At 28.2% G+C, this 22,800-nt stretch overlaps 1 protein-coding gene across 4 annotated transcripts in view; it reads left to right on the forward strand.

Annotated features, from left to right (window-relative positions):
* Positions 1-18,309, forward strand: part of Not1 (CCR4-NOT transcription complex subunit 1) — a 62,780-nt gene extending 44,471 nt beyond the window's left edge. For 2 of the 4 annotated variants that reach the window (XM_087159490.1, XM_087159491.1), the window contains exons 34-49: positions 2,135-2,326; positions 2,408-2,665; positions 3,038-3,136; positions 4,169-4,239; positions 5,047-5,284; positions 6,116-6,355; positions 8,108-8,140; positions 9,982-10,145; positions 10,223-10,340; positions 10,926-11,027; positions 11,103-11,360; positions 12,801-12,869; positions 13,834-14,014; positions 15,043-15,175; positions 15,643-15,777; positions 17,960-18,309. In XM_087159490.1, the coding sequence (XP_087015616.1) occupies positions 2,135-2,326; positions 2,408-2,665; positions 3,038-3,136; positions 4,169-4,239; positions 5,047-5,284; positions 6,116-6,355; positions 8,108-8,140; positions 9,982-10,145; positions 10,223-10,340; positions 10,926-11,027; positions 11,103-11,360; positions 12,801-12,869; positions 13,834-14,014; positions 15,043-15,175; positions 15,643-15,777; positions 17,960-18,026 (2,358 nt within the window). In that variant the 3' untranslated portion in view covers positions 18,027-18,309. The remainder of the gene's footprint in view (positions 1-2,134; positions 2,327-2,407; positions 2,666-3,037; positions 3,137-4,168; positions 4,240-5,046; positions 5,285-6,115; positions 6,356-8,107; positions 8,141-9,981; positions 10,146-10,222; positions 10,341-10,925; positions 11,028-11,102; positions 11,361-12,800; positions 12,870-13,833; positions 14,015-15,042; positions 15,176-15,642; positions 15,778-17,959) is intronic. The other 2 variants (XM_087159492.1, XM_087159493.1) reach the window with 1 other exon arrangement.
* Positions 18,310-22,800: the final 4,491 nt, after the last annotated feature.

A 22,800-nucleotide genomic window follows, 5' to 3' on the forward strand; every position in this document is an offset into this window, starting at 1 on the left:
AGGTGGCTCACTCTCGAACCTGCTGCAAACAGAGTTCTGCAGCAGTGGGATGCGATTGTGGAGTATTTTTTAAATTATATTCCATCAAAACAATCAAGACTAATGGCCACAATCAGTTACAAAAAATTTTTATCTTTCTTGCAAAAGAAAAGTATGAGAGCTGAGTTGAATTTTATCTGCACAAGCTCTTCATTATTCACTAAATTCACAGGTTTATTTCAAAAAGAAAAGCCATTAATACACGTGTTATTTGATGAAATCAAGGAGTTATTATTAACTATAATGGGACGCGTTTGCAAAACAGAAGCTGTAACAGAATTCAGGCAAGAACCGAGCCTAGATGCTTTCAAAGCAGAAAATTTGTTGAAAGGAAAGGATATTTTTTTCAACGAATCACTTTTAAGCTGCCTGTCATCACTTTCACAAAATGAAAGAGACAATTTTACTTTACGTGCTAGACAGCACTATGTTGCTGCTGGAGATTACATTTTAAAAAAGAGAATTGTCACTGGAAATGGAGTTTTAGAAGCTTTAGGTTGTATGCAACCTGAGAAGATCAAGAATCCTCAAAGTTTGAAGGATATTGTGAAAATTGCTAGTTTATTACCCATAGAAGTAAATACCGATCACCTCATTGATGAGTGGAAGTTATTGCAATTAGAAGACATTAAGCAATGTGATGGTCGGATAGACCATTATTGGAACACTTTGCTGAAAGATCAATTAAAGTACACTAATCTTAGCAAAGTAATTAAACCAGCATTAACTCTCATCCACGGTAGTGCAGATGTGGAGCGAGGATTTTCTAGATCAGCTAGAATAATGACTGAGGATAGAGCCTCCATGTCAATTCGGATGTTAAATGCAAGATTGACTGTTAGCGATGCTCTTAAAGTATATAAAAATAAACCAGAAGTAGTTCCTGTGACAAAAAAGCTCCTCAATTTAGCTAGTGTAGCTTATAAAAGCTACAATAACTATATTGAACAGGAAAGAAAGAAAAAAGAGGAAGAAGCAAGAAAAATTAAAGAGGCTGATGACTTGAAAAAAGCAGCAGAAGAAAGTCTTTTGAAATTAAATAGGAACAAACAAGACATTAAAAGTTTATCAACCGAGCTGAAAGCTGCAAAAAAAGAGGAAAATCTTCAGATTAAAGTTACTGATAAACTTCTTGAAGAAGCCAATAAACGATTGAAGAAAGCTCTCGATTAAGGGGATTTTACAGAGGCTAAAATTGCACAAAGCATGATTGAAGGCGCAATGAAATCTAAAGAAGAGGGAAGTAATAAACGTAAGATTGTTGATACCCTCGAAAAAGAACTTGAGAAAAAAAAAGATTCTTTAATCACAACTTTTTTTAACAAGAAGCCAAAAACAAAAGAATAGTTTAGCATATATGTAATAGCGCATGTGTAGCTTCAGATGTATTATTAATGTTTTTTTCTGTTTTAATTGATTTCTCTATTCTGTACAACTGAAATAAGTATTGAGAATGTTTAAATATAAAGTTAGTTTACTTCAGTGATTATTTGTTATTTTTTATATTGTTTTTTATCATGTTTGTAAATTTCCAGTCTTGCTTTGGAGATTAAATAAAAGAGGTTGGAAAAAAAATCTAGCTGTTTTTATAGTAAATTAAGGTAAAGGAAACTTGTGAAATTTATATCTTTTTAGTAGGATTCTGTTTTTAAATTTCTATGACTGATGTTTTTTAATTTTTTGGTAAAGATATCGAGTCAAACTGTATTCAGCAACTGTTACAATTGTAAATGGTACTAAGTTTTTTTTTTTTTTTTTTAAGTCTTAATTGGTCCTCCTAGGTCCTCTTTTTGCTACAAATGGTCCTCTTTTCCCTTTTTTCTTGTCTAAAATATGTTGGGAGCCCTGCAACATTGTGACAGATGATGTGTTAAAAATGTTCTTTTAGCAGCTTTTCATAACCCATGAATCAGGCTTTTCTGAATTCAACATGCCATAAAAACTGATTTAAAACTCCTGCATGAGTACCTAATGATAAATCTGTTTAAATAAATATTTTTACAAATTCAATTAATAATATTTTATTTCGAAAGATGTACTTAAAATATGTTCTGTGAATGTTGTTAGTAATTTTCACCATGTTATTTTTGAATAGCTGATGCAGCCATATGCTACTGATGAAGTTAGTTTATTGTATGATAAACTAATAAGAGATTTGGAGATGCTACTTCAAGGCAGTGTAGCTTCTTCAAGTACTCATGTAATGGCTCTTCACAATCTACTTGAAGCTGTATCTCTCTGTCGCAACTCTCAAGAATTGCCTGCTGCCGTTTCTCTCCTACAAAAAGTAACTCCTTTTTCTTAAACAGCTTTTTAGTTGGGTTTTTTTTTCCAGTTTTATTCTTTTGTTAACTGTTTTTTTTTTCAGACTGTGGAAAGCTTTTTAGAAGGCATGAGTCAACCTGCTAGTGAAATGGAGTTTGCTATGCGTTTTAAAGAGGGACATTTGATGGTACTAAAAACTCTGGCTGATCATCGAATCTGTGGTCATCAATGGACAAGTAAACAAATAACCCGGTGGCTGATTGAAAGCAGAGAAGAATATAGATACAACCTTGAATCAGTTGATGTCCTGATCAGAAACCATCTTATTAACTTGCAAGCTTATGATCTTCATTTGACACAGGTATATAATAAAATACATATATACAATTTTTGCGAAAACTGTCCTAATAATTCCCAACTTTAGCAAAAGTGTTAAATTTTACAATGAATAAAACTGATGTTGTAAAAAAAATTTATAACCGCCAAAGTTGTTTAACATATTAACAAAATTTTGAAACCAATAGAGATAAATAAGAACTACCTGAAATAAAATATTAAAACTATATAACTCTGTCTTTTGCTAAGCATCAAGTGTTATTTCTGCTGCTTTATGATATTTGGATAGGACTCTGTAATTCAGATAAATTCGTCTGCTACAGCATATGTTTTGCTTTTTTTTAAAATTATATTATTAGTATTAAATTTGTATTAATTTTTTTTTCTTTAATTTCAGTCAATGGAAAATGGCTTAAATCTTATGGCTGTTTCATTTGCAATGCAGTTGGTGAAAATGTATCTTTTGGATGAAAGATCTGCTAGTTTTGTGTCAGAGGTAAGTAAGAAACATAGTAGTATTTATTTATTTCAGAACTCTGTAAAAAAAATAATATTAAAAAATAAATATTACCACAGTATCAGTATTTACTATTAACACAATTAAGGAACACTGACATCAATAATACTTTGGCAATTATTTTAGTGCCTAAGTATAAATTATTTTATTTTTGAAAAACTTCTGCAGGAGAAAAAATTAATACTTGAAAACTAAAGTAACATTCACTATTTTATCAAAATTTTATATTTAAACATGGATGCATTTCAATATTTTATTTAATTAATATTTTTTAATTCCATGTTATACTATCATGGCATGCATCTTACGCACAAATTTTTTTATTATTATTATTTCGAATGGTAGCAAATAAACACCCTTGTCAACTTTAAACTATCTTTAGGGTTAACAATTATGAGGTTAAAAAGTTTTTGAAATTACTTGTTTCACTATAGATTAATAATTCCATTCAATGCCAGTCTACACAAAAAACTTAATTTGACTCTTAATTGACATAAAGTTGATAAAAGATGTTTTTTCATAGCATAATGTCCAGCCTTACAAAAAATTATTTTGTTTTTATTATTTTCTGTATATTTTAAAAAAATCTGCTAATTAAAACAATTAAGATTAAAATCTCTACTTTTTATGCATAGATCTGTACTAGCATATTTTTAGACTAACTCTATCTTAGTGTTAAATATTAAGCTGGAATGTCTTTATAGTAAATACATTTAATTAAACATAATTATTTTAAAAAATACTGAAAATTATTTTATAATTAAAAAATCAAATCTTTTTTTTATTATACTTCTTAATGTAAATAAACATTTGTTTGTGGATTTAAATCTTATTCAAACTTAAATTTGTGGTACATAAAAAAAAATAGTGTGACTTCTCTCTAAATTTCAGTTTTGTGCAAACTTGTTATACAAAGCTGTGATAAATTAAAATGACATGTAAACAATTTTACGCATATTTCTTTAATTTAAAATTTTGTATTTTATCTTAAATAAATTATCTTTGTTTTAGTCTGACCTTTACAACACTGTTGAAACTTTAGTTCGTATATCATCTGTGCAGCGACAGCAACTTCCAGATGGGTATGTTTTTTATATATATGTATATTTTTCCTTTCATGAATAGTTATTTTTCAACTATCAGCATAAGAGAGAGAGAGAGAATAGCCAATCTAAATAGAGGCTTATTAACTATAGTGTGTCTAAAGAACTCTTCCTGCCACTGATTTTCAGATTGTTTGCTACTGAGAAACAAGAAATATTACGTTTTAGAGTTGCGGAGCTTTTGATACTTTTGCCAACCCCTGTTATAATTTTTCCTAAATGTTTACCCTACACTGTATAAATAGTTCTACCTCATTATAATAGTCACCTGCAATGCTCTTGGCAAATTGTGTGGGGAGTTCTTTAGATAGACTATATATTGTTTTTGTGTGTGCTTACTAAATTTTCTGTGTAAGGTTTTTTTAATTATTGGCAGTATTTCATGCGAAATATAATGATTTAAGTTCAAAAGTTAGTCTTAATTTTTTTCCTGTTAGAAAATTTTCAAACATTTGTAGAAATAACTTTTTTATAAAAAAGAAAGATAAGTGTTTAAATTGTTTCAAAATAAGTTTCAACAGACATAAAAAATAAAAAAATTGACAAAGTTTTTTCATGCTCAAAAATTTACATTTTTTTTCTTCCTGAAATTAAATGCGATTTAACCCTGCTGTAAATTAAATTTTTATACAATGAAATAATAAAGCAGGTGTTAAAAAATTAACCAAGATTAAATATGCTACATCATTTTATTTTGTCTTAGTAACTGTGAAGGAAATTGCTACTTTTTGTTTAATATTAAGAAGGAATTTTGTCCTAATTATAATTTTCTTTATTTCATTTTAGATTATCTCAACTCTTGGATTTAATCCGAACATCAGCAGATGCTTCATTCCTTGATAGAGCTCCTGGGGGTGGGCCAATGGGAATGATGTATTCTGGAATTACACAAGCACGAGAATTTGACGATCCTCCTGGACTTTATGAAAAAACTGAATATTTATTGAGAGAATGGGTGAATATGTTTCATTCTCCTAATGCAGGAAGAGATAGTACCAAGGCTTTCTCTCTCTTTGTTCATCAAGTAAGCATTCAAAAATGTATTAGTGCACCTTTAATCTCAAATAGTGTTGCATTAAAATAACTATTGAGTGTTTTTCTTTTTTAAATGTGGTTCAGTAAATTCTTATTGATCATTAAAATTTTATGTATAATATTAAGTAAAGATATCACTTAGGCAATGTTCAAAACCAAAAATATTCATGGTAATATATTACAAACTCACTTTGGAAGATGTTATGCCACTTTAGTTACGAAAGTTCTTTAAAAAACAAAAAAAAAATCCTTCCAACAGGATTGTCTTTTAGCCCAAATTGCATTCAAGAATCTTTTTAGACAAATTCATTACGAGACCGGCCTTCTTATTCACCGGGCTTGAATCCCAATTTTCATGCTAAACCTCATAAGACTTGGGAATCTTTAAGAAAATTACTGTGCAGAAGTGGGTTGTAGCTTATAGCAAAAGATTTTGTGACAAGTTTACAGTTTTTTAAAAAAGCCAAAGGCTGTCACTTTGTAAAATAATTGTAGACAGTAAAATGTTCTCATGTTAATTTGAGAAAATTATTTTTAAAAAAAATAAATATTCTGCAGAATGAGAAATCTAGAAAGCTCCCCTAACAAAACAAAAAGTAACTAATTAAAGCAAGGGTGTTATATAAGAAAAAATTTCTGTAATCAAAATTGCTTTACTTCTAAAAGATATAGCCCTGGTAAATGGGGGCTATATGCTTATAGAAAATTGGGTGCTAACTTTATAGCTGTCAAATGATAAGCTATGAATATATCTGTTTTAAGATTTTTATTTACTTATTTTATATTTTCGAAATGATTAATTTTATTTCTTCCTCTTCAGATGAATTTGCAAGGTATCCTAAAAACTGATGAACTAATTACAAGATTTTTCCGTCTCAGTACAGAAATGTGTGTGGACCTTTCCTACAGAGTTTTGTTGGACCAAAATAATAAATCTCCTACAGTAATTAGAGGCAAATGCTTTCATACTCTTGATGCTTATGTTCGCCTGATTGCCCTTTTAGTCAAGCATAGTGGAGATTCAAATAATACAATTACCAAAGTCAATTTATTAAATAAAGTAAGTGCAAAACTTTTATTACAAAGTAGGATTTGAGGAAAAATCTGGATATTATGCCTACTTTTTTTTTTGCTACTAATTTTACTCCTTTTCTAATTTTCCTAATAATTTTTTTCCTATGTCTGTGTTATAGCTAAATTTATTATTTTTAACCGAATTTGCAGAAAAGGCCTACATCTAACATAGAAGTTTTGTTTGGTAACTAGTAATCCCTTGTTTTGTTGAAATATAACTATTTTTCAGGGAGTTTTAGTTTGCTAAACAATTCTTTTTGCTTCTTAACAATTGACAGATTGTAACATAACGATTAAAAGTTAATTGGTTTAACACAGATTTAGTCCCAGAGTCTGCTGGGATAAGCCTATTGCGACTTTGCGTACATTTTTGTTTTTTAGGCTCTATTTAATTTTTGGTAACTATAAAAATCTTAATTTGTAAAACAGATTGATTAGTAATTTTGCAGAAACTAGGTTCCTAGTAATATTTTACAATTTTATATCAATTATTTTATTAGCCTATGTTGACTGAAAATAGTTTTAATAAATCTTAACTTAACTTAACATAAGTAACTTAATTATTGTTTAATAATTGTAAAACACTTAATAAGTTACCAACCATTTTAAATATTACCATAAAGCATTACATGTAAAGGGAATATTTCAGAATTTCTTTATAAAAATGAAATACTGTTTTTAATTTCGAATATTATTCAAAATAATAACAGTAAAGAATAATGCTTAGAAAGGAAGAAAAATAAAATATGACCGAAAATACTGTTAAATAAGGAATAAATCAATTTAAAGGAAAAATATGACTACATATAAATATGTTAATTTCATGTTTATGAAAACCAAAAAATATAATCTAGTTATATATTGGTTAATTACTTAATTTAAATTAATATTTCACACATCGAAGCAAAAGATTCTGTATATTTTTTGTGGCTTTTAATTTTCAATAAAAGAAACGTCTCTGTTAAAAAAAAAACTATAAACTTTTTAAGCCTAATTACATCTTTTAAACTACAAAGATTTAATGAAATATGTTCACTGCATTGATTTTAAATTGTATTAAACTAAGCCTGATGAAAAAATAAAAGAGGTGAAACAAAAAATAAAATTTGATATCTTTATTTACACGCCCAGCAAAATGTTTAACAAAATTTCGAAACTTTTTTCTTTTTGCTGCATCAATTTTTTTAATACATTATATAAATGAACAAGTTTATTAATAAAATAAAAAAAAGATTTATGATTTGGCCTAACTGAATATTCAGCAAAAGGACATGAAACAACATTGTTCATCAAATTAGAGTCAACTGTTAGCTGTAGTGCAATAAAAGAAAGAAACTAAAATTTAGCGTAATTATCTGAAAACTAAATATTTTGTGCATCCCTTGCAGTAAAATATAAATGGGTGTTCTATTGTTTTATTTTTATTGAACTTTTTTTTTTAATATGAAAAAAATAATCTGAATCTCAATTTCTTTATTTAACTATTCAACTCTTAGAAAGTATCTAAAACCTAACTCTGTTTCAAGGCAATCTTAAAAAAGTAAAGACTAATTAGTTTCAGAAATATAGTTAAAATATATTTTTTATCAATATGTATAAATGTAAGCCATTTTTTTATATATGTTTTTTATAATAGTATATAAATTACATCTTTGTGTTTACGTTATAGAAATTCAGTAACTTTAGCTACATAAAATAATTTTATTTCATTAAAGCTGATAATTTTTTATTGATACAGGGATGGAACAGCAGCAAAACAATTTTGGAGCAAGTAAATATAGTTTTTGGAGCAAATAATTTTTATATTCGGAGCAACAAATTGCTTGTAAAATTACATTATTGAGCTCATAAATTTACAATTCCTAGCATATTTAACAGAGCTTGGGGAAAAAAATTATTAAATTAAAAGGATACATTAGAAACACAACAAAAAATTAGCCTAAATACAGGGCTGATTGTGCTCCGGAAAAAATCCTTTTTTCCGGAATTTTCGCTAACAGTGATCCGGAAATTTCCGGAGATCGAAGGTCCAAGCGTTTCAAAAAATCATTGATCACAGAAGTTTCCAGAAATCAAATTTTCAAAGGTGGAACTTAAAGACACAGTTTATTTTATTTGTTTGTAAGGGAGAGCCAGAGAAATACTTTATAAGCTTATATTCGTGATTAATATTCATTTTTTATCAGTAAATAGTTGTTATAATCATAAACTCAAGAAAGAAAGACATATTTGTAAATTTTAATTACTTCTCCAGGTCATCATAGGTATGTGTAAATGGTATAGGTATGTGTAAAATTTTAAATATATTTTAAGTAAACTAAGAAATCTTGAGAAAAAAAGGGGGAGACCTTGTTTAAATTTTTTTAATTTTAACTGGGTTTTTTATTTTTTTTTAACTCAAGAAATTTTCCGGAGTTTTGACTTGGGCTCACAATCATCCCTGTAAATATGTAATTGAAAAAATTACTCAATTGGTTTCCTGCTAAAATAAAATCTAAAAGATCAAATCATATTTAGCTAACTATACATTTTAAATAATTAAGTAAATGAAATATTTTTCGACCATTTGTGTGGTTTTTCAAATTATATTTTTGATGTGATTTTTGTGATGTGAATTTAAAGTTTTCTTAGTTTGCTTAACTCTTTACTTATCTTTATAAATTCGGTATGATCAATAATAATCTTGTTAATGTTTTCTTGAATATGCTTTTATAAATAACTTTTATTCAAATCTAAAAAATACACTTGATAACCTTTTTAAATAACTGTAATTTTGAATTTAAAAAAATTTTACATTATTGTGTCAAGTAATTTAAAAAGTAGAATGATCCACGCAAAAATAGAATACATTAGAAATTGTGCATAAATTGTTTTTATGGTGGCTAATATAATCAAGAAATGAATTCTTTGTCAGAAACTAGTTATTTTATCATGATCATGTAACATGTTTGTATTTCGATAACATAAATATGAAGAACTTTCAACAATATCAATGTGAAGAAGGAAATTTATTGGTGCGCATATCATCCTAATTATGAGTTTTTTAAAGTGCTTAAAAAGTACTTAAAAGGTGTTTATTTTTTGTAGAAAACTTTGACTGCGCACCCTGTTAAATCATTACTCTGCGTAGAAGTCCTAAAATGCAAAATTGATCTCGTTTTAAAATACAAGTTCTTGAAATGAAAGTTTGTTGAATAAAAACATAATTACTATTGCATATGAATTAAATATTTCACAGATTTTAATAAGCCTTTAATGTTTTTTTCATGAGAACGGATAATTCACATTTCTGTTCTAATTGAAGACACATTAATATGCTTTCAACAAATTGCATGCATTAGCTTTTATTAAGTTAATTTAGCTAAATCATATAAAACAGATTAAAACTAAATTGCCAAGTGAATAAAGCTTCAATTGCTTGTAAGTTTTTATTTAAATAAAAATAAATTACAATTACTTTGCTTGTAAAGTAAAAATTATACAGTACAGTGAATTTTTAAGAAGAAAAAAAACACCTTGTAAAAAAAGTGTGCCCCACCCAAAAAAGATCAAACTGGGCCACGTTGGTGAACCATATTACAAAATGAATTTTAAACTTTCTATGTATTTTAGGTTCTGGGAATTGTTACTGGTGTGCTTTTGCAAGATCAGGAATTGAAAGGTGTAGAGTTCCAACAATTGCCTTATCATAGAATTTTTATAATGCTGTTCTTAGAGCTTAGTGCCCCGGAGGCAGTACTAGAAGCAATAAGTGCACAAATTCTTACAGCCTTCTGGTATTATACATCTTGTGAACTTCTATCTTTTGTCTTGTTTCTTACCACAATACTAATTAGGTCTCTATTTCTTTTAGCAATACTCTTTATTACCTAAGACCGCAAAAGGCACCTGGGTTTGCCTATGCTTGGTTAGAGCTAGTTTCTCATCGAGTATTTCTTGGTCGAGTTCTGGCTGCTTCTTCAGCTCAAAAAGCAAGTGTTTTTATAAATGTTTATTGCACAATGGGTGTTTATTTAATGACCTAAACTGTGTATAATTTATTGGCTATAGATTTATACAGTTAATGTATGTGTTTCAAATAAAAACTGTTGAGTTTCAAATAAAATTTTGTTGAGTTAACCGTAAAAGCTTGTTACAAAGAAAAATTTCATGACTATACATTTCCTAAAGGCAAAATTTAATCTTGAGCTCCAAAATATAGTTAAGATATTAAGAATAATGTATCAATAAATATGATTTATGAATTTTATTGGAAAGTATATACATTTTGTTCTCAATAATAAAAAAGATTTAGAAAATTTGAGTATTAAATATTCCAAACTATGGGAAAAAATAGCTTTGTAGCAGTTTTCGTTTGCAGTCTTTTTTTCTTTCTTTTTTTTTCCAAATTCTTAAAATTACTTTTTTGTTTTAATTGGAAAATTTAGTAAAGTATCTAATATTTTCTAAACACATTAAATATTCTTCCCTCAACTATTTATTCTATAGTAATTATTGTATTTCCTATTTTGTATAATTTTTTTAACAAAATTTTTTAATGTTATTTTTCTTTTTAGGGATGGACTATGTATGCACAACTGTTGATTAGCTTATTCAAGTTCTTGTCTCCTTTCCTCAGAAATGTCGAGCTCGCATCTCCCATCCAATTACTTTACAGGGTAAATATAAAGTTATTTACTTCTCTTGAAACATCTTAACTATGACTTATTTACTCAAAATGTTTTATTTTTTAGGGTACTCTTAGAGTGTTATTAGTGTTACTACATGATTTCCCAGAGTTTCTTTGTGATTATCATTATGGTTTCTGCGATGTTATTGCCCCTAACTGTATCCAGATGCGGAACTTGATTTTAAGTGCTTTTCCAAGAAATATGAGACTACCAGATCCATTCACTCCTAATTTAAAAGTTGATCTCTTACCAGATATCACTCAAGCTCCCAGAATACTCGCAAATTTTAATACTCTGATTGTGCCAGCATCTTTCAAAAAGGTGATCTAGTGATAACTTTTAAATAATTGATAAAATTACTGCATAACTGTTTTTTTTTTTTTTTTTTTTTTTAAATAAATATATATATGTATTTTTAGTGTATGTGTGTATTTGAAAATTTAAGACTTTCTGTAAAATTTCTGTCATCAATGTGATAATATTTTTTCGTGTTTTTAAATGGGTATTACGCGTAAAATCATTATCAAAGCATTGCAAGTATTTATAGACAACACGCGATGGTCAGTACCTCTTAATTGTTTAATTTTCAAGCTGTGTAATAAGTTTTGTTAGATTTTAAATATCATTTGTTTAAGGATAAAGTCGATTAACTGTTAGCTTGGCTACATAACAAAATTAATAACCACTTTGTATATTGCTCATTTTTTCCCAAATTAAAATCAAACCTTTTTTTTTTTTTTAAATATTTTGACTTTTGAAAGACCTGACTGAGAATTATAATAGATAAATAATAAACAGAATAGTGGTTGCTTTTATATTTTTTCTTTTCATCTTTTTTGCTCTAGAAGAAAAATTACTTTTAAAATAACTTACACTGTAGAAATGATTTATAATGAAAGCAAAGTGACTTACGTTAATTTACACATTAAAAGAATGTCAATGGAAATTATGTGCAATTATGATTTGGAAAATGTTTTAGAAACTGTGTAATAATTGAAAATGTATTATTGAATCTAAATAGAAATTAATTTCTCATTTTTTAAATAGAGAATTTTTTTTTCTTTTATATGAAGAACATTTTGTTGCCTCTGCCATTATCAAAGATGAGTGTTAAAAATGATAACATCCCAAAAAATGTCAAGCACATGAAACATACAATTCATAAACTTTTACTCAGTATTATGCATGCAAAAACTGACAAAATTTATGTACTAATTTGCTTAGAACTGTCTTGTGTTATAGGTTGCAACAATAACCCACAGTTATTATTTTTTTTATCCATTCTCTTTGACTACAGCCTTGAACTTTATGAAAAAAGTCTTGTTAAATCCACACATGTTATTTTTCAGTATCCTTTTAAATTTATTTAGTCAAAGGCGACAAAATATGCTAAGGAACTGGCATCACCATGATATTTCATTTATTTTATTTTAATACATCATATATCTGTAAAATTACATATCTGTAATGACATGGTTTTTTTATAGATATATATATATATATCATGAATTTTAGTAAGAATTCATCATCATGTTTATTTAATTCAAATCAATTCGGAAAAACTTGATAACACTTGAAAAAATAGTAGCATTTGTAATGTCACTTTCTAATTTTCTTGTGTAGTTGTTCATAAGCATTTATTTAACTATTATGTGTCTAGTTTAGTTGTAATTTATAATTTATTTTCTGACATATTTTGATTAACTGTTTAGTTATGGAAACTTTTTAATTTAATGTGTCAATAAATCATGTTTTATATAGGAATTGGATTCTTACATAAAGACTAGAGCACCTGTCACATTTTTATCTGAACTTCGAAGTAGCCTACAAGTAAGTTAATTTTTAGTTTCTCTTGTGTATTATTTAGATAACATACATATAGTAAATAAAAATCTAAGTTTATTTCTGCAGTAAAAGTTCAATACTATTTGTCTTTTAAATTTTTTTTGCTTTTAAGATCTAGGAGTATATATGTTAACTTTTATTTACAATTACATTCCTGTAACCTTTTATGAACTAGATCTAAAAACAGGTGCTAAAAATTTTGATAAATTGTGTTACAAAGAACTTAAATAATGTTACAAAAGTATTTAAAAATTGAGCAATTCAGACTTCATCCCATTGAAATTGTAAAAAGAAAATAATAATAATTAAATTATTTTGACTTGAAATCAAATTGAATAAAGTGGAAAAGTGATGTAAAAAGTTTAAAAAATAGTAAAAGTGTTATGTAAAAATGTTTTAAACATATTTCCACTATTAAATAGATTTCTGATTTATATTTGATAACTTTCACATTTTGAGTTTTCTCTTTCTCTGGGCATTTTTGCTTTTTTTTCCCCTCATTATGGGCATTTACCTTTTGCGTATTCGACACTTATTTTACTAGGATTTGTTTGGTATTGACTCACTTTTAGATAATATTTAAATATTTTTGTTATTTATAACTCCCAATATCTTTTGCAATTTTGTTTTCACCTATTTGTTACTTTTTTTCACATTTATTTAAATGTAGATGAAAATATGTCAGTTTTTTTATTTCAATTTTTAAAAAATTTATGTTTTAAAAGAAATTTTCACAGCTTTGGAAATCAGCAAAATCTGAGCTTTATAACGAGTTCACAAATGACACATTTCTGGACTTACTTTTGCGTACCAATACTGTCACATGCGAAAAATATTATGTAAATTGTATTTATTATTTAAAAAAATTTTAAAATAACTCATTTTGTTTTCTTACCTTTTTACTCTGAAATCTTCTTGCATTTATAACAAATTCTGGAACACTTTCTAGGTATCAAATGAACCTGGAATGAGGTACAATATACCTCTCATGAATGCTTTGGTGTTATATGTTGGTACCCAAGCCATTAGTTACATCCAAACCAAAGGTCAAACACCTAGTATGAGTACAATTACACATTCATCTCATATGGATATATTTCAAAATCTAGCTGTTGATTTGGATACTGAAGGTAGGAATAATAATTTTTTATATTGAAATTTTCATTTTTTACTTTCAATATTTTCTAATAAAAATCAACGTAAAACATTTGTGCCTGACTCATAAAAAAGTTCATTACAATCTAAAAGGCGCTTTTTATTTTAATATTAACATTATATCTTTATTAAATACATATAAATGTACAGAGCTCCAAAATTGTACAGTTTTTTTTTTTTTTTTTTGTAATGTGACAGTAATGAAATCATTTCCCTGTGTTGATTTGAAGTTAATGAGTCATTCATTATTAATAAAAATATAATGCTGTCATATTTTTATTTTGCAGTAAAATTTGTTTTTATCCACTGTAGGGGAAATTATACTTTCTTCTCTTTTTTTTTCAAAGTGCAGGGCTGATTGTGCTCCGGAAAAAATCCGGATTTTCCCTAACAGTGATCCGGAAGTTTCCAGAGATCGAAGGTCCAGATTTTTCAAAAAAATCATTGATCTAAGAAGTTTCTGGAAATCAAATTTTCGAAAATGGAACTAATAAACACAGTTTATTTTATTTGTTTGTAAGGGAGAGCCAGAGGGATACTTTATAAGCTTATATTCCAGATCAATATTAATTTTTTATCAGTAAATAGTTGTTATGATCATAAACTCAAGAAAGAAAGACATATTTGTAAATTTTAATTACTTCTTCAGGTCATCGTAGGTATGTGTAAATGGTATAGGTGTTTGTAAAATTTTAAATATATTTTAAGTAAACTAAGAAATATTGAGAAAAGGAGAAAAACCTTGTTTAAATTTTTTTTTTCTAATTTTTCAATTTAAACTAGTTTTTTTTTTTTTTTTTTTAACTCAAGAAATTTCCGGAATTTTGATTTGGGCTCACAATCACCCCTTTAAGTGTTTGGTATATGTATACTGTACCACAAAATTTTCTGATTTTGTCTTGATTTTTTCTTTGATTCACTTTATTTGCTATTTATATAATTAATAATTTTTTTTTTTTTTTGTCTTGTAAATATATTAATAGTTAAGATTATTGTGTTTCAGGAAGATATCTATTTTTAAATGCTATTGCCAATCAGCTGAGATATCCAAACAGTCATACACACTATTTCAGTTGTACTCTTTTATATCTGTTTGCTGAAGCGAATACTGAAGCCATTCAGGAACAAATCACAAGGTATGTTTTGCTATGTGACACTTTTTTTAAACTCTTAATAAATTAACAAAATTAGTTGTTAATCATTATTGTTTTTTAATGTGTTAAAAAGTAAAATCTATAGTTAAATTGAATTAAATTTAGCATTTTTTTTTTCTAAAACTTAAGCTTTTTTTTTTTTTGCCAATATTTAGACTTATTAATGAAAAATAAACAATGCAAGAATTGTTAAACTTGATTGAACCCTGATACTCAGTTGAGTATAAATAATTTGTTTGATCACTTTTTAAAATATTTAATTGTATTTTTTGAGTTAAATATCAGTGTTTTCTCCCATCTTCATTTAATCTGTATCTTCTTAGTTTGCCATGACTCTTAGATTGTTTCTTTCCAAACTAAAAATGAAGACTTTCATTATAAAAAATTTGTGGACATTTGTTGCTTATGAAGTAATTCTGTTTTCTTTCTTTAAAAAAATTTTCTTTCAGGGTTCTGCTTGAGCGATTAATTGTAAATCGTCCTCATCCTTGGGGTTTGTTGATAACATTTATTGAACTCATCAAAAATCAAAGTTTTAAGTTTTGGAATCATGAGTTTGTTAGATGTGCTCCTGAAATAGAAAAGTTAGTATTACTTTCTTTATACTCTCAATTACTTATATAGATTAAAATTTGTGTGAGAATCAGCAAAAACCTTGAAATGTGTTGATTTTTGTCCTATTGATAGGCCACTTTTGTTGCTTTATTTTTACCCAAGTTTTATTTTAAATATTTATATTGACATTTAATGTTTGTTAAAATTTTTGATTAATGTTCTAACACAAATAAATTCCAAATAAATGCACTTTTTTGCAATTGAAACCAGGTAACTCAAGGAAAGATTAGTGGAGGAATAAACATATTTCTTATAAACTGTAACTTTAGTTTCTTACAGATTCGAGTTCTCCTGATTGATTAAAAGAAATGACGTTTTTTATTAGTGACTATAAATATGTGTGTTCTTTCATGTGTGACTCTCTATGTATCAATTAATAATGATCCCGAAATGTGAAGTTGGTATTCGTTGATGTCAACATTTATTTATTTTTTTTTATTTAATAGGATTAAATAACTATTTCATAATGGGTGATAAGTATTTTTTTTATGACATATAGCTCTGTTGAAATGTGGTTTAGTACTCACACTAAGATTATTTTTACTTTTCTACCTCCATTTAAAGAAGAAAAAGCAGCTAAATGTCATTGATTTCTGTGTAAGGCTTATTAAGACCATGGTCCATCTATATCAACTTGAGTATGTGTTTAGATGGTTAAAAGTAAATATTTTATCATAAATCTTGAGACATTGCAGAACTAGTATTGTTGAACTGAGATTTGTGTTGAAATCCGGAAAAAAATGCCTTTTTTTTTTTAAAGTTACTGAACTACCAAGTAAATTTGATCTCCATATCTTGGGAATGGTTCAGAAGTAAGAAAATTTGGTGTCACGAGACTTGGAAAAGAGATTTATAGTTCCTGTCTAAAAATGCTAGAAAACACTAAAAAAGTATATCTAAACAGATATAGTCTTTTCCGACTACCTGATTTTTCATGATAGCCTGTCTGAATATTAATCATTCATGTTAGAAGTGCAATTTAAAAAAAGGCTAATTCTTTATTGCTTTAAAAGGACACTCATTCTTTCAAGATGGAATTTGTATAATGCCTGTCATTTCATAACATAGGAAAGCTGGTTTTGCTATGCTAAGAAGAATGTAGCCTTAAATATAATTTTCTAAGTGCATCACTGCCAGAGGTTTTTTTTAAAAATATTTATCTGTTTAATTTGCTGTTAAATTAAGACCATTGAAGTAGAAAAGGTTCTAACTTCTATTTTATTTTGATATCTAACCTTTTCCTAATGATTGATATTTTTCCCCCTTAAAAACACACACTTTTATTTAATAGAGTTGGATGTGCTAATCATATCCACAAATGTTGAATTCATGTAAAGCTAGTAATTTTTATGTGGTTAATTATTACTAGCATCAACATCTTTCACTATTTAAAAAAAAAAAAAAACATGGAGTATTTCCTAAACAAAAATTTTTTAGATAGCCTAATAAAGTTGCATAGTAAGTTTGGCTATCAGTTTCAAATAATGCAATAAAAATGTCTAATTTTTTTTTTTTTTTTTTAATAAAAGCACTTAAGTCGCGATGGCTCAGGGGATAGAGCGTTCCCCTTCCAATGAGGTGAACCGAGTTCAAATCCCCACAATAGCTGGTCGGTACGAATTCCGCATCCGGCTTGCACCGACCACAGTGCTGACGTGAAATATCCTCAGTGGTAGACGGATCATGGGTTAGAGTCCCCTTGCCGTCAAGTTAACCGTAGGAGGTTCTCGTGGTCTTCCTCTCCATGTAACGCAAATGTGGGTTAGTTTCAACAAAAAGTCCTTCACAAGGGCAAATTTTTTCCCAATACATGATACAGAAGTTCCCTTGTCTTCTGGATTGGGTTCAAAATTACAAGGCTACGTAGTTGAACATTAGCAGTCGTAAACCCATAAATGGGTCGACTGTTCAATGACGGTTATAAAATAAAAGCACTTTATCAATACCTGCCTACTTGATATATTATTTACTGAACATCAATGATTTTTTAAATAACATCAATTTTATGACACTAATTTGTTGGAGTTTTAAAAGATCGAGTCATTTAACCATAAGTTGATTATATTACATGAATTCTATTCAATTTATTTATTTATAAATTGTGTTTTAACTGATAATTAACTTTTTGTTCCCATATATTTCTTTTTTCAGACTATTTGAATCCGTTGCAAGGTCTTGTATGCATCCAAAGCCTTCATCCGAACAGACTAGCTCATGAAAATCATATGTAAATATCAATGAAAAACTGTGATTACTGCCTATCATAGACTTAAACAGCCTAAGTTGCTGTCACTCTTGCCACAGTTCTTTCGTACTCATGAAGTTCCATGTTCTGTCTGCCAAAACAAGCATTTGTGATTATTCGCGTCACATTTTAAGGCAGCTGGGACAATGTAAATTAAGCATAGATTTCGTTTTATCTCTTATGTGTTTTTTGTAGTTGATGTATGATTTTTGTTTTGAAAATGATTTTTGCAATAAAAAGGAATTTGAATTTTTTCCTTTCAGTTGTCTAATTATTTCAATGCTGTATATTTTTTTGGACTTGAAAAATCCTTCTTTCCTGGGTAACTTCAAAGTTCTTAATTTCAAAAAAACCAATGATTAATATTTTGAAAATATTTTAAATAGAATAATATATAAAGTAATAATTATTAGGCTGATGAAAAAAGTTCTAATACTTTGAAACAGTGCTAAAAAAAACTTGTATATTTTTAGCACTTGTAATTTATCAGAGAGAGGCCTTATTCTGGGAAAAACATGTTATCAACCAAATACAAATTTTGTAAGGTAAGAAGTAACAGAAAGATTTGCAACATTGCTTCTCCTTCAAATCGCCAGAGTGTATCATCCTGAAGTAACTTCTGTTTTAATTATCAGATTTTATGTCTACTGACTGTTAATGCTAACCTTAATGATTAGAAGTATTTATCTCAAATGTATTAATTAATTCTAACTATTAATCAGACACAAAAATAAACGTACTTTCTTTGATTAAACATGCCTATTTTGTTTCTAAGGATTTTGCTAAGTTTTCTAATTTTTCACCCTCTAAGTATGGGATAGCCACCATCTGGAAAATGAAATGAGGAAAGTGGTTGAAAGTTTGTACCCTTAAACTTTTTAATTTTAAGTAACAAACAAGTAGTAACAATTTTTCTTTTTTAATAAGCGAAGTTCTGCTAAAATTTACTTAAAACAATGTCACTCGGTTTTTAAACTTTGATTTATTTTAATGGAAGGTCGAATTTATATGTCCAGAAGAAATTGTCAGCTTTAGTTAAAATAACTGTAATCTATTTTAAAATTATCAAGATCACTTTTGCTTTCAGACTTGATGATGCAAAGAACATTCACATCAAAAATTTAAATATTAGGAACAAATACATACTAGTCTAATGCACATAATGTTTATGACCATCATTACAGAGGTTTAGACTCAAAAGGACAGTCATTTTATTATTCTCATCCTAGTTTGTATAAATTAACTGTTGGCAAAAACGAAATGATTAACGTTCACCTCCTATCTGACCACTTAGCGTTTAGGGTTGAAACACATAAGTTTTTTAATTGTTATACGAGTCCCAGACAAAGTGAAAAAAAAATTTGTTTTATTAAGATAAAAAACAGTTTGCCATCTATTCTAAAGTCTTAAAATATTTTAAATCGACTAGTATTTTCCAATTTATAAGTCAAATTTACACAGATTTCAGTAAAAATTTTGACAAAACTATAAAATTACCGAACAAGAATATACTTCATCTAACAGTTGACTCGGTACAATGCTTATTGATTAATCACCGCTAGTTATTCCAAGAGTGTTTTTCTATAAAAAAAAAAAGACTGCATTTAAAATCTGTAATTTTTAGTATACCTATTAAGGTAAAAAATGAGATTTTTTTCAAGTTTTTAGTGTATCAACGTAATCTTAAAGACAAAGATAAATTCTTGTCAATTAGGAATATGCAATAATTATAAATTAATTAAATTTTCTAAAAAATACTCTATTTCGCTGGCCAAGCCTTGGAACTTCTTACGAAGTTGATTTTAAATTGCTTCACAATCTGAGGCACATCGTTTTTTATTTCCATATTTGTCCATTTTTACTGCTATACTTGCATAATTTTATCTGGCATAAAACGTAAGTTTATAGATGTTTTAAGTTAGGAATTCGAAGTGTTAGTGTTTCCCTAGCAAAACATGTTTTGTCTCAATACTAAAAAAAGTTACTGTCGCTACCGTTCCTTTTCAGAAAATTTTTACTGAGCCTGCTTTTGTATGTCATAACTCAAAAACTGTTTAATGAAATTTTGAACATTTACAGAAAAATGTTTAAAAATTTCGGGTATCAAAATGTTGATGTAATCGTTAATTAATGAGTTATTTAATGTCAAAGAGGAAAATTGCTGTTTTGTGTCACGTAATTCAGTTTAGGGAAAACTAATAGCAGAAAATTATGATTGTTTTGAAGCTAAGCACTATTAGAGCTTCTAAAAATGAATAATTTCTCTAAGTTTATGTAAGTTTTTGAGAAATTAAATAGCTCATATAGACGGTATTTAGACTTCTTCAATGTAAAGGGAAAACAAATTGCAGTAAAATTATATTTTTTTGCAGCCCCTTCTGACTGAAGACATAAAAAAAAAATTAAAGTTCTAGCCTTTTCAAAAATCTTATTGTATTTTTATACAATCCTGAAAGGTTAGCAAATAATATGCATTTATTTTACTCCCTTTTTTTTAGGATTTATTTTAATTATATTGGACTCTGTATTGATATTATATAAGCTATTGAGAGTTCTTCTGCAGTGTATCCTTCCCGCCCGTAAGTGACGTTGTTAAGATTTTAATTTCATTCTCCTTTCTTTATTTCATTTGCAAGGAAATATTTTTACATTTAAAATTTTAGTGAATTGAATTTTTAAACATATCTACATATATGAGTTATTTAAAAATTTACCTTCAGGTTTAATTTGATAATTTAAGCGTACTTATTACATGGTGGGCCGGGATAGCGTGATTGGTAGGGCGCTGGGCCCATGTCCGAGAGTTCGTGGGTTCGAACCCCGCCGGCCGAAGACTGTGACTAGTAAAGTGACTGGTGCACGTTAAATCTGGCAAATCGCAAAAGTCCTCCATGTTCCCATAACAAATCAATACCTCTGGGGGTGCTGGATTCGAGGTCTATCGTTCTCTGATTCAGGTCAAAATTACGATCTGTGGATGTATGAATGGGTCCGCCCTATAAACGGGTGCGACGTATGGTGTGGCAGAAGTCGAATTCTTGGCCATAGATGGCACCACTGGAAAACAAGAACAATTGCACCCCCTCTGCCTAAACAGGCATACGTCAACAATTTATTACATGGTAAAATATTTTTTTTTATTTCCAATGAACTAGTGCGTTCTCCAGATGTGGTATCCACTCTTTCAGGACCACCACAATGGGTGAGATACCGTTGGTCATGTTAATTTGGGCGTCTAGTTTCTGCCACACTAGATGGCAGCACCGAGACTCTATTTGGATGCTAAAGTGCACTAGGAATTTAATTTTGTCGGAAATGCCAAGAGGCAATAAGGCACTCCAGGTATCTTTTACATGCCGCATAATCATACGCCGTGGCCGCTAAGGATTTTCTGCATCCGACAAATCCGGCGTCTGGGCCGGGGATCGAACCCACTGACTTGGGTAAAATATGAAAAAGTAAATTTAACATTGAAAATCTTCCTATTTGAGTTTCTATTTTTGGTTTTTCGATTTGGATTTGTTTTTCCTTATTCTGAATTTGTATAGTTTTTAATATCATGTTTTATGTGCTACATTTAATAATTCAAACCAAGAATAATTAAATCAAAGTAACGCTTTTTTTCATTTGTAAGAGTGTTCTCCAAATTTAAAATTATCATGTCTCATTTTCTTGGACGATTAACATTTAGAAGCGTTTGTTATGATGACTACTGAGAAAGACATTGAATTCCCATTAAAAGTGACATGGTATGAAAACAGCTTAAAAAAGTAAATATTTTTTTTACCTTTTTAAAAGCAGTAGTCATTGCTTTAGAAATATTATTTAAACCTTCAAAAACTTTTTTTTAAATACATATATTGTAATATTAATGTTTTCCATTTCTTTGAAAGTTTTTTTTTTTTTTTTAAGGTTTAGTAAAGATTTTACTGGCCTTTATGTTTGCTTGTAAGGACAATTTATTGGTTCATTTCGGAAAAAAAAAAATCCTTTTGAAAATTTTTGTAAGGAATTTTGCTGTTTTCGTTATATTTTCAATTTTAATCAACAATTTATTTGTATTTAATTTATTTCAAAAATTGAATGATTTGAATTAATTTAAAAATTGTATAACTACTACAAGAAATCGAAAGTTAAATTTCCCAATATGCTTTGTATATATACCACACGGCGCCCCCTAAAAGTTGCACCCACCGCCCTCCAGGGCATCTCAGTCCATCCCTCTGAGTTATGAGTCAACAGCGCACTTTTCATACCTGGAACGCACGTGGCTTAACCGAGATTTCCTTGCCATCACTCGCGGCAATAAACACGTTAATCAGTGAATTACAGAATCTTTTGTATTTGATAATGAAAACTAGATTCCTAGGTTATTAATGATAATAATGTATAATTCAAATATAGATTAAATATTCCAAAGATTTTTTTTTCTCTCCTTCCTTAGAATGTCAATTTTCACTTTAGTATGCACAGTGTATACCAAACTAATAAAAAAAAAGGATATTATTCTCAATAACTTTTATTCTAATGGTCGTATTTTCTCGTAAAGTAACAATCTTACTTAGATGTGTGGTGGATCTCAAATTTCTCGGTTAGTGGTCACTATCAATAAAGTTAGGAAATCAGACACAAAAAAGCATTTCCCTGGAATAAACATTCCTTTTTCTCGACACATGAAATTTCTTGACCTTTAAAAAAATGGTGGTTATCGTAATTTGGAAATTCTCTATGACGCTACAGCCCTCTG

Source organism: Parasteatoda tepidariorum, chromosome 3 (genome assembly GCF_982258835.1).
Source record: "Parasteatoda tepidariorum strain Cologne lab strain chromosome 3, Ptep-v5.0, whole genome shotgun sequence".
Classification (NCBI taxonomy): Eukaryota; Metazoa; Arthropoda; class Arachnida; order Araneae; family Theridiidae; genus Parasteatoda; species Parasteatoda tepidariorum.